The sequence below is a fragment of the Callospermophilus lateralis genome, chromosome 10 (assembly GCF_048772815.1).
Source record: "Callospermophilus lateralis isolate mCalLat2 chromosome 10, mCalLat2.hap1, whole genome shotgun sequence".
Lineage (NCBI taxonomy): Eukaryota > Metazoa > Chordata > Mammalia > Rodentia > Sciuridae > Callospermophilus > Callospermophilus lateralis.
The window spans coordinates 52,811,930-52,828,820 of record NC_135314.1 but is presented as its reverse complement, the minus strand read 5'-3'; the positions used below and the strand labels follow the sequence as shown (position 1 = coordinate 52,828,820).

The 16,891-nt window shown below is 38.7% G+C and overlaps 1 protein-coding gene across 2 annotated transcripts in view; it reads right to left on the bottom strand.

Annotated features, from left to right (window-relative positions):
• Tfrc (transferrin receptor) overlaps nt 1-16,088 on the bottom strand; it is a 31,469-nt gene extending 15,381 nt beyond the window's left edge. Inside the window, exons 1-9 of one of the 2 annotated variants that reach the window (XM_076868749.1) lie at nt 16,010-16,088; nt 9,546-9,604; nt 7,200-7,401; nt 6,534-6,735; nt 5,451-5,600; nt 5,147-5,246; nt 3,603-3,716; nt 1,541-1,636; nt 645-784 (exon numbers count right to left, since the gene is read on the bottom strand). In XM_076868749.1, coding sequence (XP_076724864.1) covers nt 645-784; nt 1,541-1,636; nt 3,603-3,716; nt 5,147-5,246; nt 5,451-5,600; nt 6,534-6,735; nt 7,200-7,401; nt 9,546-9,581 — 1,040 coding nt within the window. In that variant the 5' untranslated portion in view covers nt 9,582-9,604; nt 16,010-16,088. Of the gene's footprint in view, nt 1-644; nt 785-1,540; nt 1,637-3,602; nt 3,717-5,146; nt 5,247-5,450; nt 5,601-6,533; nt 6,736-7,199; nt 7,402-9,545; nt 9,605-15,885; nt 15,989-16,009 lie in introns of those variants that run through there. The other variant, XM_076868750.1, reaches the window with a different exon arrangement.
• Nucleotides 16,089-16,891: the final 803 nt, after the last annotated feature.

Sequence of the window (16,891 nt, the reverse complement as noted above, 5' to 3'; positions counted from 1 at the left end):
CACTATGTTGCCCAGGCTGGTCTATGGGCTCAAGTGAACATCCTGCCTCAGCCTCAGGCTCCTGAGTATTGGGACTACAGGCAAGTGCTACCACAGCTGGTTATACTCTACTTTTAAGAGGTACTTGTGTATTAGGAAGGATTATCCAAAAGAATTAATTATGACCATAAAACATTTGGAAACTATTATGAGAACTGAGGACATTCAACATAGACCAGGAAACCAGAATAATTCTGTGCTACCAAAGAAAATCATCCAAATACTAGTGGATATTACAGTGTTACTGCAGCTCAACATGAATTCTAACATATTTTCTCCTATAATTTAATAGGTTACCGTAGGTAACAACATGCTTTACCATAAAAAGGACTCAAGCAGAAGTTATGCCAGAATACCACAATGAATTCACTGACCAAATTGAACACGAATTCCTGAGTTTATAAATCTAATATCTATTATCAATATCACTTTATAGAGGATTTTTTCATTTTATTCATACCAAGTTATTAAATAAGTATTTCCCAAATTCCCAAATGTGGAAAATTATACACAATGATTTTCAGGTTTTATTAGATCAATTTAAGCTTATTAGTTTTCTCTTATAAAACCTCACCTTACAAGACAGCTTTCAAATAATAACTTACGCTAACAGCTTTTCTGCACATTCTCTGGAAATTGTTTGGACAGGTATATTAGGCAATCCTGATGACTGAGATGGAGGAAACTGGGTATGATTGAAAGATGGGAATCCAGGTGTGTAAGGGTCGCCTGTACCCAGGTGAGCCTAGTAAACAGAAATGAAAGAGTTAATTAGCTCTCTCTGCCACTTAAGAAGTTACCTAGAAGATTCAGATTGGTATGAGGCTACACAGCCCAAGCTAGTTCAACAACCTAAAGTCTAAGTGGCTCCATATTACGTAACACTTATTTTTAGATGGCATAGGCCAAATTCTCAATTCAAAGCACTACTGATGAAGTATTTTTGGCAATAAATATTTTTAGCAATTTCAATTCAAGGCACTATATACACCTTATTTTCTTTATGGTACTGGAACTGAACCCAGGGCACTCTATCATTTAGTTATAGCCCCAGATCCACCCCCCTCTCCACACACACACACCCTTTGGAGACAAGGTCTCACCAGTTACCCAGGCTGGCTTTGAACTTAAAATTCTCCTGCCTCATTCTCTGCTTGAACCCCAGGCATACACCCACCCTGGTAGCTCAAGACATTACTGATAAAGTACTTATCTCCCTGCTTCCTATTAAAACTCTATTAAAGGAGGCATAGTTCTATTTAGTTTTTTTTTTTTTTTTTTTGGAACCAGGGATTAAACCCAAGGGCATTTAACCACTGAGCCATATACCCAACCTCTAAGTTGCAAAGACTGGCTTTAAACTTGTGATCCTCCTGCCTTAGCCTCCCTAGTCACATGCTCTACCATGTCCAGTACATAGTTTTAATTCTACTAAGGTAGGTGGAACCAGTAACAATTAGGAGAACTCAAAAACTCATTGAATTAAGAAATAAAAACTCACATGTCCAAAGACTGCAAGGTCTGCCTTAATGGGAAACGTAGCCTGGTCCATGTATATTAAGACACCAATTGCATCTGCGCTTTCAGCATTTGCAACCTACAGAAAAACATAGTCAGAAAATGAAGATCTAATCATATAAGGTAAGAATAATATACATTGGACTTTAAGCTAAAGAACAAATTGTTACAGGACTAAACTGATATTCCCAAAAGTTTCAAGTATCTTATACATTTAGAAAAAAAAAAAAAAAATCCCTTGAAACTTAACAAATTAAAGAGAATCTTGAAAATTGATTCAAGATAACCACTGTCTTTTAATATTTTCCAGTCCCTTTCTCAATAGGACCCCTAGGTCAGAAAATAATTCCAAGAGTTAATAAATGAGATGGCATAAGTTAAAAAGCTTTTATAAGCATAGGAAACACTTAAGAATGTGTAGAGAGAACCTACAGAATAGGAGAAACTTTTCTGAGGATTAATATCCAGAAAACATGAAGAACAAGTTTAACAAACAAAAAAACCAACTAACCCAATTAATAAATGGGCAAATAAACTAAACTGACACTTCTTACAATGGCCAAAAATATATGGAAAAAAAATGTTCAACATCATTAGCAATTAGGGAAATGAAAAACATAATTACACTGAGATTTTATCTCAGACCAATCAGAATGACAGTCTTCAAGAATACAAACAATAAGGGATGTGGCTGTGGCACTCACTCACCTAGCACATGTGAGGCACTGGGTTTGATCCTCAGCACCACATAAAAACAAATAAATAAAAATGAAGGTATTGTGTCCATCTACAACTAAAAAATATTTTAAAAAGAATACCAACAATAATAAAGGATGTGTTGAAAAGGGAACACTCTCATACTGTTGGTTGGACTATAATTAGTACAACCATTATGGAAATTAGTATAAAGGTTCCTCAAAAGACTAGGTATGAAACCTCCAAATGATCCAGCTATACCATTCCTCCATATTTATCCTAAAGAATTAAAGTCATCATACTATAGTGATACATGCATACCCATGTTTATAGCAGCACAATTCACAACAGCCAAATTATGGAACCAACCTAGGTGTTGATCAATAGATGGATGAATAAAGAAAATGTGGTACATATACACAATGGAGTTTTATTCAGCCATAAAGAAAAACGAGGCGCTGTAGCTGTAGCTCAGTGATAGAGTGCTTGCCTAGCACGGGTGAGGCACTGGGTTTGATCCTCAGCACCACATTAAAAAGTAAACAAAGTTACATAAAAAATAAAATGTAATTTTCAGAAAAATGGATGGAACTTGAGAACATATCAAGTGAAATAAGCCAAACTCAGAAGGTCAAGGATCAGAAGTTTCTCTCACATGCAGAAGCTAGAGAGGAAAAAAGGAAAAGAAAAGGGGAGTGGGTTCCTTGTGAAAATCAAAGGGAGATCGATTGAGGAAAGGGACCAGGCAGGACAAGTTGAGGGTAAGTGGAAATATTGGAGAATTATATTGGCCAGATCATATTGTTATTATATTCATACATGCATACATAATAACAAATCCTACCTTTACATACAACTATAATACACCAATAAAAAACATGGAAAATATTTTACGATCTTGTCCTTTGTGTAGCATGTTTTAATTTCCTCTTAAATAAAACATAACTGAATTCTATACACACATAAAGCCGGGTTATACAGACATAATTTAAATTGCTTTCACTTAAGCTTCCTTTTTCTTTTTTCCTTTTATTACTGGAGACTGAACACAGAGGCTCAACCACTGAACTACTTAAGTTGCTGAGGCTAGCCCTGAAATTGTGATACTCTCAGCTTACAGAGTAACTGGGATTACAGGAGTGTGCTCATGCCCTGCTCATTTAAGCATTTTTTTATTATTTCATTTTCACTGATAGACAATGATGGCTGGCTACAAAATACTAGGAAGTGAATATGCCATAGTTTTGAAGTATCCTATGATTTTAGATAAATGAAATTTGAGAAAATTGACAAGAAATAGCATTTAACTAACTAGTAAGATACCATTGAATTTGGTAACCCATACTCACCTTTTCTGCAAAAGTGATTTTCCCAGCTTTAACAATCACTAAAGATCCATTAACAGGAACATTTAAATCCTCAAAGTCTTTTTTAGTGCCAAAATTAGCATGAACTAATTTGCCCTAGAACAAAGACAGTAGGTTTAATGAGCATTAATGAACTGTATCAGAACAGCTATAGAATCTGAAAGAGGAAACCAAGAAAGGGAGGGAAAAAAAAGTGTGTGTGGGGGGTCAAAGCCAAAGATTGTAAAGTTCTGAAAGTCAATACTGGTCAGTTATCAGGAGTAAAACCAAGATTCCCAGCTTCCTTTATTTATGCTTTTGCTTATCACATGATGGCTTTAATTTAAAGACTATTTTACATTGCTTCGGATATTTCTGGGGAAAAGAAGTGATAATAGGATATACTAAACACAGAGGCATATACAGGCTATCATAGAAGCACCAATGACATAAGATTTCCTGAATCTCAGACAATTAAGGACATGCCTAAGTTTTAACTGAAGAGTGTAATAAATCTTTCCAAAAAATTGTTAAATAATGTATTAAAATAATGTGACTTGCATAAACCAACTTTTAGATGTTTGCATAAGTTGTCATCAAGTTTCTAAACTATTAGTATTCACTATTGGTGAACAGCTAGCTATAAACTAACATTAATAACCCAATATCTGAATATAGAAAAATTGCAGATGAACTAAAATCTCAATGTTACATAACAAAACAATCTCCCCGTCTCCAAATGATACAGGTGACCAATCAGGAATGCAGAAAACCACCATAAAACTTCATCTGGTGCAGAAGGCATCCATTAAATATAAAGCCAACATACAAATATGTGATTTATAACTGGCAAAATAATCTGACAATTTATTATTTACTTTTATGGTGATCAAACCCAGGGCTTTGTATATACATGTAGACAAGCACGCTACCAACACTGAGTCACACCCTCAGCCCAAGGTGGATATTTAGCTCAAAGGGGAGTTTGATATGTGCATTCATTAGCAAATACCACCATGTGTCTGGCACTCTCCAAGGCTGTGGGACATGTCATAAATGAAACTAATCTCTAGTTTCCATTCAGTGGAAATAAATAGTTGGTGTTAGGTGCTAGAAGTATATGAAAGGGAAAAACAAAACAAACAAACAAACAACAACAACAACAACAACAAAAAAACAGTAAGAGGAAAGTAATTAGAGGGAAGCTACTTTTTTGCATCCCCAATCCTTTTTATTTTAAGACAAGGTCTTGCCAAGTTGCTTAGGACCTCCCTATGTTGCAGAGGCTGGCATGGAGCTTGTGCTGCTCCTGCTTCCGCCTTCCAAGTTGCTGGGATACAGATGGGGGTGCATCACAGCACCCCATGGAAGGCAAGTTGTATAAAACTTCATAAAAGGCTTATAAAACTTTATAAAAGGTTTGAGGTAGGAACATGCTTGAGTTTAAATGGTAAACAACAAGAAGGTCAAAGTGACCAGAGCAGAATGAGTGAAGAGGAGAGCTATTCATCAGAGTAGCATTTCATGCAATGTTTTGCCTTACTTACAGTAACTGTTGTAGCTTTACTGTATGCCACGTAACCCTCTGGATTCTCCAACAGATATGCCAGGCTATTATTCAATAGAATCACCGAGTTTTGAGCATGGCTAAAAAAAGATTAAATTAAAATGAAGCTAAGGCAACCTTGGGGAAAAATATATTAAATAGCTTGAATACATTTGAATTATCTGGCTTGAGGAAATTTTGCTCTAAATCTTAAACTTGTTTTTTACTTTTAAAGTCATTGCTATGGTTAGCATGACTTGAAAGTCATTACTTCTATAAAATAAGTTTATGATCTTTTGACATACCTGCCTTTGACCTGAATCTTAACATAGTGTTCGTCACGCCAGACTTTGCTGAGTTTAAATTCACGGAATTGATTTTCAATAAAATAGGCAAGATTTTCATCTTTCTGAGACCCAGCCTCACGAGGGATATATGTATTTTGATTCAATTGCCTAGAGGGAAAAAAGTCTGTTAAAACATTTATAAAACATTTATCCCAATCACCAAGCAAATTGTTTTAATCCCAGAGCTCAGAATTATCCTCACAATTAAATGAACTATGACCCAAACTTCCTAAATGACCAGATAGAAAAAAAAATCAGAAGAAAAAAGATATGTAGTTTCAATTTTTACCTCTTTGAAGCATTTTGAATCCCCTGGAAGCAAAACTGTCAGAACTCACATGGTTCTTACAAATGATACTCAGCACACTAATTTTTCGCCCCTGTCTCCCATGGACCACACTTAATTTGTCCATAATGCCTATGAAGTAAAAATACCAAAATTGCTAATTTAAGACTGAAAGAATTCCTACATTGAAAATAAAGGAAGCTAGCAAAAGGTAAAAAGATGATTTGTTTTTTTACAGAGACATATGTTTGAAGAAGATGGTACAGAAACTTTATAAGGATATCTCTTGGGTTATGAATTAATGAGTGAGAACCAGCAGAAATCAAGAAATAGTAGAGCACATATCAAGTCAGGCAGTCAAATAAGTCATGACTGTAGAAGACGAAAGAAACTATGCCCTTGTGGACAGTAGCAGAGCTCAACACGTTGTCACAAAAGGCTAAGATGGAACTGATCAAAGCAGAAAAAAGTCTTGATAATGAGCAATAAGCTACAAAAAAAAAAAAAAAAGGATGGCAAAAAGATCAAAGCTATGAAATTTTCAATGGAGAATTCCCAGGAAAGTTCTAACTTTTCTCCACTACTGCTGAGTAATTCTTTGCTGACGCCTTTTTTTCTGTAGCTATTGGGAAATCTCCCCTACCCTAAAAAGCCTCTTCTCAAGACTCATCCTTGTTTTCTTTCACTGCCACCCAATAATCAGTAAGTATGCATTTAGACATTGAAGATGAACTTGTGAAGTAATTCAAACTTACTTCATAGTGCTGGTGAAATCTATGGTATTCAATTTCTCTGACAACATTGCTTTAAGGTCTGTCCAATACAAGCGCGAAGGTGTTTCATGGAAGTCCTCTTCTGCTTCTGAGTTTTCTGATTCCTCCACCCCTGTTCCTGATTTTCCACAGTCAGTTTTTGGTTCTACTCGTTTACAATAGCCAAGATAACCAATCATAAATCCTGAAGATAAAAAAGTTTGAGCAATAAACTTGTAGAACTTATTAATAATCTACACCCATAGAAATCATTATTTTTTTAAGCTAAACCTTGAAAATACTGATTTTAATTAAATTCTAAGTAGTTTTAAAGTATACATGCATTTCTGTTTCACAGATTTTAAACCACTGAATCTATTATATAGTTACTATTTAAACAGTTTGTTCAAACTATAGGTAGGTATGCTTTCTCATCAGAAGCCTTCCTTGAAACCTCAGGCTGAGGTGTATGTTTCTAGCATAAGATATGCACAAGATATTAAAATTATTTGTGTCTCTCTCTTCTACTACATTAAATTCAATGGCAGGTATAAAGTATTAGTTATCATTGTACTGCTAGTGTCTAGCATAGTGACACTTAAAAGGTACAAAATAATGATCTTCTGAGCTAAAACAGACTTCTCAAAATTGGTTAGAAGAAACACTTACCAATCAAGAAAAAGATGATTACAGCAATAGTCCCATAGCAGATACTTCCATTAAACCTTTTTGATTTGGGAACATTGGCCCTCATATTACTGTCAGCATTTTCTTCTTCATCTACAGCTAGTTTCATCTCGACATGACTGTTATCTCCATCTACTTGGCGTGCCAGACTAAACCGGGTATATGACAATGGTTCTCCACCAAACTGAGATTTAACAAAAAAAAAAAAAAAACAAAAAAAAAAAAGAAAGCATTATGGAGAAAAAAAAGGAATCAGGAACATTTACAAAAGCTTGCTCAAGTACCAAACTTGGTTTTTCTTTTCTTTTTTGGTGGGGGGTGGTGGTGGTGGTACTGGAATAGATCCCAAGTTCTAGAACTTGCTAGGCACTATACAACTGAGCTACATTTCACAGCCTGTTTTATTTTAAGATAGGGTCTCACTAAGTTGCCTAGACTGGCCCTCAACTTGAAAATCTCCTACACTTCAGCCTCCTGAGAAGCTGAGAGTATAGGTGTATGCCACCATGAACATGCACATGCACAAGTACCATACTTGGACCATTACTATCACCTGATACAGAGTTTTTGTTGTTACTGTTGTATTGAACACCAGGGATTGACTGAACACAGGGGAGCTTAATTATTGAGTGAAAACGCCAGTCCCTTTTTTTTTTTAATTGAGACAGGGTCTCAGCTAAGTTGCTAAAGCTGTTTTTGAACTTGTGATCTTCCTGCCTCAGCCTCTCAAACTGGGATATCAGGTGTGTACCACCAGGCCTAACCTACCTGATATACATTATTAAAGGAAAAGAAGTTCCTCTTTCAAATTAACAACCTTCCCTCTGCCCAGTTCTGTCAATGGCAGATGAGGGCTAGATCACATACTGGTCTTCTTCATTAAGCTTTTTCATTCAGGATTTCTGTTTGTATATCTCCTCTATACTTTTTTTTTTTGGTACCAGGGATTGAACTCAGGGGCACTCAACCTCTACACCAACTCCCCAGCCCTATTTTGTATTTTATTTAGAGAGAGGGTCTCACTTGAGTTGCTTAGCACCTCACTGTTACTGAGGCTGGCTTTGAATTTGCGATCCTCCCGCCTCAGCCTTCCAAGTTGTGCCCAGCTCCTCTATACATTTTTTTTTTTTTTTTAAAGAAAGAGTGAGAGAGAGAGGGAGAGAGAGAGAATTTTTTTAATATTTATTTTTTTTTAGTACTTGGCGGACATAACATCTTTGTTTGTATGTGGTGCTGAGGATCGAACCCCGGGCCGCACACATGCCAGGCGAGCGCACTACCACTTGAGCCACATCCCCAGCCCCCTCTATACATTTTTTTTAAAATATTTTTTTTTAGTTGTCAACATGAACCTACATAACCAAACATACCCAAACATCCTGAAGCTTCTACAATATTTTCCATAATTAACCTTAATCAGAACTGAATGTATTCCTGTCTTCACACAAACATTGGAACATATCTTGGTATTTGGGAGTGCTCCCAGGGGAAGGGTGGATCATACCAGTGGGCATTTTCTGTTGCTATAATAAAATACCTGAAGCTAGATTAAAAAAAAAAAAAACAACCCTGAATCTAGGGCTGGAGTTGTAGCTCAGTGGTAGAGAGCTTGCCTAGCATGTGTGAGACACTGTATTGGAATCTCAGCACCACATATAAATAAAATAAAGGTACACTGACAACTAACAAATATTAAAAAAACAAAAACAATCTAGCTGGGCATGGTGGTGCACACCTGTAATCCCAGTGACTTGGGGAGGCTGAGGTAGGAGAATTGTGAGTTCAAATCCAGTCTCAGCAAAGGCGAGGTGCTAAACAATTCAGTCAGACCCTGTCTCTAAAATACAAAATAGGCCTGGGATGTGGCTCAGTGGTCGAGTGACCCTGAGTTCAATCCCCAGTACCAAACAAACAAACAAACAAACAAACAAAAAACCCACAAGTGAATCTACAGCCTATATGAATCTACCCTATGTGTGATGACATATACATGTAATCCCAGCTACTCAGGACGCTGAGGTACATACAATTTCAAGTTAGAGGCCAGCCTGGCAATTTAGTGAGATACTATCTCAAAATAAAAAATTAAAAAAGGATTAAGGCTCAGTCGTAGAGTATCCCTGGGTTCAATTCTCAGTACCACCCCCCCCCATACAAAAGCCTAGATATACCCTTCCTTTATGGGATCTGTATATGCCTCAAGACCTAGTTCAAATGTAAAAGATCACATAAGTATAGTTGAGGATATTATTTCATGCTTGCTGGGTGAAAGTCAGGCTTTTATACTTCACATACTTGCAGACAAAAATATAATTAAAAATATCTTACCAAGTTAGAGATTGCTGATCTGGCTTGATCCATCATTGTGAGTTGCCACAGGGAAGAACCTAATATTAGAATAAAGAATTAATATAATGAGATAGATAATACTATATCAAATTAGTGAGGGCTTTTCATCATCAGAATAGATTATTATATATCAAATTCCTGAATTAAAGCAGGGTAGCAGTGGAATTAGCTTGAAAGACAGGACAGAAACAAAAAATTTGAATATGGACTACTTACTAGCTAATGCTACTCTATCAATGCCAGATTTGGGGAGTGTGATAATGATGTTATATTTTTGTTCTTAGATTAATGCCAAGTAATTAAGGATGAAGTATCTTGTCTGTAACTCACTTTCAATACGCATGTGTGTGTGTGTATCACCCCTATGTGGCAAATAGCTAACAGTAAATCTAGTTAAAGGGGATAGAAAGAGTATCACTGTACTATTATTTCAACTTTACCTGCAGGCTTGACATATTTGAAAATTAAAATGTGGGGAAAACTAATTAGAATGTCATTCCTGCTAAGCAGATTTAAGTAGCCAAATTTAGCAGCAAAAAGAAAAAGGGACAGGGCTGGGGATATAGCTCAATGGTAGAGCACTTGCCTAGCATTCAAGACCTTGGGTTTAATCTTCAGTACTGGGAAAAAAAAAAAAAATAAGGTAGGGGAGACAACAGACTATCATCTGGGGGAGGGGAAGACTGAAACAGAATTAAGTCAAAAATCACAAAGAATCTGCAATAGACATGAGAATCCTAATTCTTCATTTAAAACAGTTGCTCTAATAATCTGTTAGATCTTACACACACAAACACACACACACACAAAACACATAGGTATGCTATTTTACAGATGAAGACATCAATTACCTAAGAAGCTAAGTGATTTATATAAGGCTGCAAACTGATAATTTTTGTTTTTTGTTTTGGTACCAGGGATTAAAATCAGGGGTGTTTAACCACTGAGCTACATCCCAAGCCCTTCTTAAGGTTTGTTTTGTTTCGTTTGGAGGAGGTACCTTCGGTTTTGTTTTGTTTTTTAAGAAGAGAGAGAGAGAAAGAGAAAGAGAGAGAGAGAGAGAGAGAGAGAGAATTTTTAATATTTATTTTTTTTAGTTTTTCGGCTGACACAACATCTTTGTTTTTTTCATATGTGGTGCTGAGGATCGAACCCGGGCCGCACGCATGCACTACCGCTTGAGCCCCAGCCACCTTTGTTTAATCTAGTATTTTTCACCTCCTTTTTTATGTTTTATGTTGAGACAGGGTCTTGCTAAATTGCTCAAGTTGGCTTTGAATCCTCTTGTCCCAGCCTCCAGGGCGGACAGAATTATAGGCATGTGCTACTGCACCTGGGTGCAAACTGATACTCTAAAGTATTCTTGGCCAAAGCAGTGGCATATACCTGTAATCCTAGTGGCTCAATGGTCTGGGGCAATATTACAAAATTGAGGCCAGCCGTGCAATATAGCAAGACCCTCAGCAACTTAGTGAGAACTGTCTCACTAGGAAAAAAAAAAGAACTGGGAATATAGCTCAATGGTAAATAGTAAAGCATCCCTGGGTTCAATCCCAAGGAAGGAAGGGAGGGCAGGAGGGAGGGAAATTACATTCTTACCCCTGGAATTAACTTTTTTTAAGTTGTAGTTGGACACAGTCTTATTTTATTTTATTTATTTTTATTGGTGCTGAGATCGAACCAAGGGCCTCGCATGTGCTAGGCAAGCACTCTACTGCTGAGCTATAACCCCAGCCCCTTTTAAAAAAATATCTATTTTTTAACTGTAGTTGGACACAATACCTTTATTTTATTTATAATCAAAGTAAAATATCTCTGTAACTAAATGTCATGTCAAGTTAAAGCCTTTACTGAAATCATAATTTTCGATTTAATTTGGTCTGAGTGCATCCAGGTACTTGAAAATGATTTTGAAAATGGACATCTATTACATATAATCCACTTTTAAGTCTTTTCCAAACACAGAAGTACACTTATAGCACATTATTTAAATACCCACAAGGTAGAAAGCATGCCACCTACAAAATAAAAGACACTGTGTAAACTGGCTTTAGAGAAAGCCTCCTCTTTTGAAACAGGGTCTCACTGAGTTGCTTAGAGCTTCGATAAGTTGCTGAGGCTGGCTTCAAACTTGCAATCCTCCTGCCTCAGCCTCCTGAGCTGCTGAGATTACAGGCAAGTACCACCACACCTGGCTAAAAAGTTCCTTTCTAAAAAGTACTATTAATCAATTTTTTTTTTATACCCAGGCTTTAAAGACCAAAGTCATATGTAATCTATCATATTCTTAGAAGTACAATCTCTTGCCCCTTCTGGTACAAAGTTTTATCACTACCATTGCACCAAAAGTGTATAACCACAATCACTTGGGCCAGAACCAGAAGGCCCCACCCTAAGCCAATTTTGATCATCCTTTTTCTAGGAGAAAACAGTTTATAAGTTTAAAACTTGTCTGAACCAACCATGCCTCAATTTTTATAGTTTTAAATTAATTTTGTTTATATAATTTTATTTATTTATTGCAGTACTGGGGATGGAACCCAGGATGAAACATCCTTGCTAGGCAAACACTCTACCATTGAGCTATACCGTTGGTCATGGAAATAATTTTAAGTCATAACACATTTAAATAACGTAACATAAAATAAGTCACCTGAATATGGGAGCACAAGCCTGTAATCCCAGCTACTTGGAAGGTTGAGGGATGAGGATCACAAGTTCAAAGACAACCTCAGCAACTTAAATGAGACCCTGGCTCAAAAGTTTTGTTTTTTTTTTTTTTTTTTTAAAAAAGGACTGGGGTTGTGGTTCAATGATTAAGTGCCCCTGGGTTTAATCTGTGGCAAACAAAACAAAAACCGAAGTGAAATCACTCTAATTTATGTACTCTAAAGGGGCATGGGAGAGAAACTTTTCCTACCAGTTATCAACACCATTCTGTCTATAAACAGTTCTATTAAAAAGCCATATCTAAAAGTCAAAAACAATTCTCATTTGGTTTATTTCAAGATGTCATCACCAATGCTGATTAATCTATTACAAGATACAATTCTAATATCACCTGGATTTTTACACACATTAGTTAACTGTATTATCTCTGAAGTTCCCAATGGGGATAGAACTTGGGTACTCATATATGCTAGGCAAGCATTCTACCATCGAGCTATAAATATTCCCCAGCCCTTTTTATCTTGAGACAGGGTCTCACTAAATTGCCCCCTTGCCTCAAACTTGTGATCCTCCAGCCTCAGTCTCTGGAGAAACTGGGTTTAAGGTATAGATCACCACACCCAGCTTGAGGGGAAAAAAAACAGTTCAATTCTTATGTGAAACAGAAGGAGGATCTGAAATGTCTTTGAGTTGTGAGACAGAATATAAACAGGCAAAAGATACTAGGTAGACTACGATCCCAACCTTCCTTAAAATAAAGTCATCTTGCTGGGAATGTACCTCAGTGAAGAACTATCTTGAAATCTCAAACTAATTGTAGTATCTCAAGACTAAGGATCTATAAACATTTCATAGAGCTGGAGGTTGTAGAAGAGTTCAGATATACTCTTACCTATTATAACAGACAAAGCTACTACTCTCTCTTGTGAAGGAGGAACAAGCCATTTGTCAATACCAGCAAGCCCACTTCAATTTAGAAAATCAGCCACTGTTTCAAGTCTTTGGAGTTCACATAAAAGGAAGTTCCTGTACCCGTTTTTGAGGATCTGTTCTAAAAATCTTCACTGCCTTATGTTCATAATCTGCATTTTCTCCTAAATGAGACAGAATACACTTAACCTACATTCTTCCCTGTTCCTTGAGGTCCTATTCATCTCTTTCAGACTCAGCTCAATGCCCATCTTTATGAAGTTTTTTCTGACATATTTCCCTATCCTGGAACACTGGATAATGGACTATGTATTAATTAATAAGGAGTAAAAATTTTATTTCTTAACAGTATTGGTGCATGATTCATGCATATGAGGTTCCAAATGACATGAAAAAAGAATATAATGAAAAGTTTGGAACTAGAATCTTTCCCCATCTTTATCACTAGTCTGGTTTATCCTGAAATCACTAGGTAAATCGTGGGTAGAAGGAAGTTTCTTTAAAAGCAGAAAAACTGCTGGGCACAGTGAGTGGTACACTGTGGCAGAATTTCAAGTTGAAAGTCAGCCTCAGCAACTTAGTGAATTAGGTAACTTAGCAAGATCCTGTCTCAAAATAATAAATATAAAAGGCTGGAAATGGGGCTGGGGATGTGGCTCAAGCGGTAGCGCGCTCGCCTGGCATACGTGCGGCCTGGGTTCGATCCTCAGCACCACATACAAAAAAAAAAAAAAAAACAAAGATGTTGTGTCTGCCGATAACTAAAAAATAAAAAAATAAAAAAGGCTGGAAATGTGGCTCAATGGTTATGTAAGCCCTGGGTTCAATCCCAGGTATCTAAATAAATAAAAGCAGAACAACTGTAAAATATACCTGGAAGGGTTCTAAAATCTCAAGCACCTGGTTGTAGACAATGCAAACATTTCCTTAGACAACTATGCATTCACCAGGTGAAAAGAAAAGGATTACATGAATTTACCAAACTTGTGCAGGGTGATCAAAACTCATAGTACTTATACACACACACACACACACATACACACACACACACACGTATTAATTCACAAGGGATGGTCAAGGTGTTTCTAGTTATGAGTTTAATTTTATGGCCTGAAATGAAAGAGCAGTGGAGCAGCAGCTTCCTTCCCATATAGCTTTCTGAAAAGAGACTGCCCAAACTGAAGGTCAGAATTACAGAACCACTCAGAGTCACTGTGACCTGCTCATCAGGGACAGCAGAAAGAAGGCACCTACACAGAAGAGTTCCACAAGGCCACTTTTAACTAGGTTTCATAGTTTGCCTAAGGTTTAGCTAGGAACCTTACTCCATAATAGATAAGCACATTATCAGAAGCAAATAACCGCCTTAGGGTTGAGTTACTCAAACTAAATCCTTAACACTGGCTAGGTTTACAGTCATGACAGTCATGACAACAGCATCCCAAAGGGGGTGGCGGGGTACTATATTATATCCAACTGTGGGTTCTTCATGTAAAAGTTTTCAACTGTGGGTTCTTCATGTAAAGCACACTGAGTTTATAATCCAAAACCATAAAGACAATGCAGGACCCATAAGTACTTTAGAGAGCCTAAACTTAATTTTCACAGTAAATTCTAGAAGTCAGCTTAAATTTCTTTGTTAATGGGTCAAATTTCCCAGCTCTGAGACAAATGAGTCAGCACCTACTATTACAGACTCGTAGTTAAGCCTCCAATAAAGACGTCGGGTAGCCGAATACTTCTGTAACTGGACAACTATTTCCTATTTCAATCCTCTTAATGGGAAAATACACAATAATGCAGTCCTCTCCATAAGTCAAGGTCACTGCAATCAGTGGGCAGGGAGAAAGTGTTAAGTGAAAAGAGGTGTCACTAAATATCATTTTCTTACAGACCCTCTCTCCACACAACCATTGTAGAGAGCTGTCCAGCAGAAACAATGAACACAATAGGTCTCAAAAGCCCTTTGATCACACTGCTAATTCCCAGAGTTTACACACAAGTCTTTTTCCTACGGTCTCCCATCTTGTAGGAAAGACTGCCAGCAAGTACTCTTAATGTGAACACCTGGGACGTTCTCTTGGATTCCGCCTTGGGAAAATTTGAGAGTCCACACACAAGGCCAACAGGCAGAGCCTGGCAAAAGATCAGGTGGTACCGGAGCTCAAAGGTACGGTTCTCAGAAACTGCCACCTAAATGCCCATGACACTCTCGTAACCGAATCGGGGTCAGCGTTGTCCCTTTTAGCAGTGAGACCAGGCCTTGCAGAAGAGAAGGGTTATAAGCCCAAGGTCACCCAAGAACCCCGACAGCCACTGCTGGGGGTTACTTCCTGGAGCAGCCACGTGCTCCAAGCTCAGCAGTGCTGCTGCAGCGTGGCTGCCCCTGAGCCTGGCTAGGAGGGCATGCAGCTTTTAAGAGCCAGCTAGTGAGGAACAGGGATCGACCCGGCCCGAGGAGCCGGAAGCAGAATGGAGAGAGGGCAGAGCGATGATGGGGTATTTTTATTCTTGCCCTAAGCCCTAAAGAAAAACCATTCGCCTCTCCGCGACCAAGGCAGGCGCAAAACGCAGGAGAAAAAGGACGTTCTTCTCTGCAGAGCGGCCCCACCCCTCTGCACCTGCAGCCCGCTCTCGGCGCGGCCGCAGCCCCCGGCCCACCAGCTCGCGGCTCCCGCAGCATCCCGACCGCCCCACCGAAGCGCTGCAACCTCCGCACCTCCCCGCAGCTGCTGGACAGCACCGAGGTGGGGTCGGCCCGGACACCGCTCCAACCCGCCTCCCAGGCTGAGGAAAGAACAAGAGGGTCTCTGAAGTTCTAACAGCCGCCGCGCGTCACTCACTCAGGCGCCTCCTCCTCTGTCCACTACCGCCCAGCCGCTACTCGCGATCCAGACGCCCTCTGAGAGGTTGGCCACCCGCAACCGGCGGCTTATAGCATGGGCCCGCCCCACTCGACCCCCTAGGATTTGCGTCACTTCCTGCCTCACGTACACCTAACGAGGTACTCTAAAGAAACCGCCTGGGGTGATGTGCGCGCGCACCCGGCCCCGGCCCTCCGCTTGGGTGCGCGGGGTGGGGCGAGGTCTCAGAGAAAAGGCGCCAAGACGGCAGGTGCCCGGGGAAGCCGAGCGATTGGCGCACTGGCTTTCTACTGGGCGCCCTCGTCTGGGTCACCGGACCCAGCCCTTGTCGCCCGGAGCGCTCCGCCTAACCTTGACCGACTTCCAGGCCCTGCAGTGCAAGGTCGAAAGTGTTAGCTTTGACTCCAAAATATTTATGGTGAATAGTTACTTAAAGTGAATAACCAGGATGGAATATGAGGTAGCCACTAAGGCATATTGTAAACATATGTATTTCACAGCCTCAGAAATAAGCAAAAAGGGGAGAAAAATAAAAGGAAAATGCAAAATTGTTTTCAGGAGGTATACAAGCAGCACTTGAACCTAGACTGACAGAGGGATTTGCATATGTTTAAGGCATAAGAAAATGGAAAGGAAGGTAGAAACAAGAAACATGCTGAGGTGATAGGATTGTAGATTTAACTTCACGTTTACTGCCATTATTGTTACAGGATTGCTGAATGCATGACAAATACGACAGGATTCTTGTCACTTTTAAAAGTCTTTGCAAACATTCACATTTCGCCTTCTGTCCGTTACAGACCAAGACCAATGAGAGAGAGTTTACAAATAGCTTCTAAGTTAAACCTGGACCAACAGAGA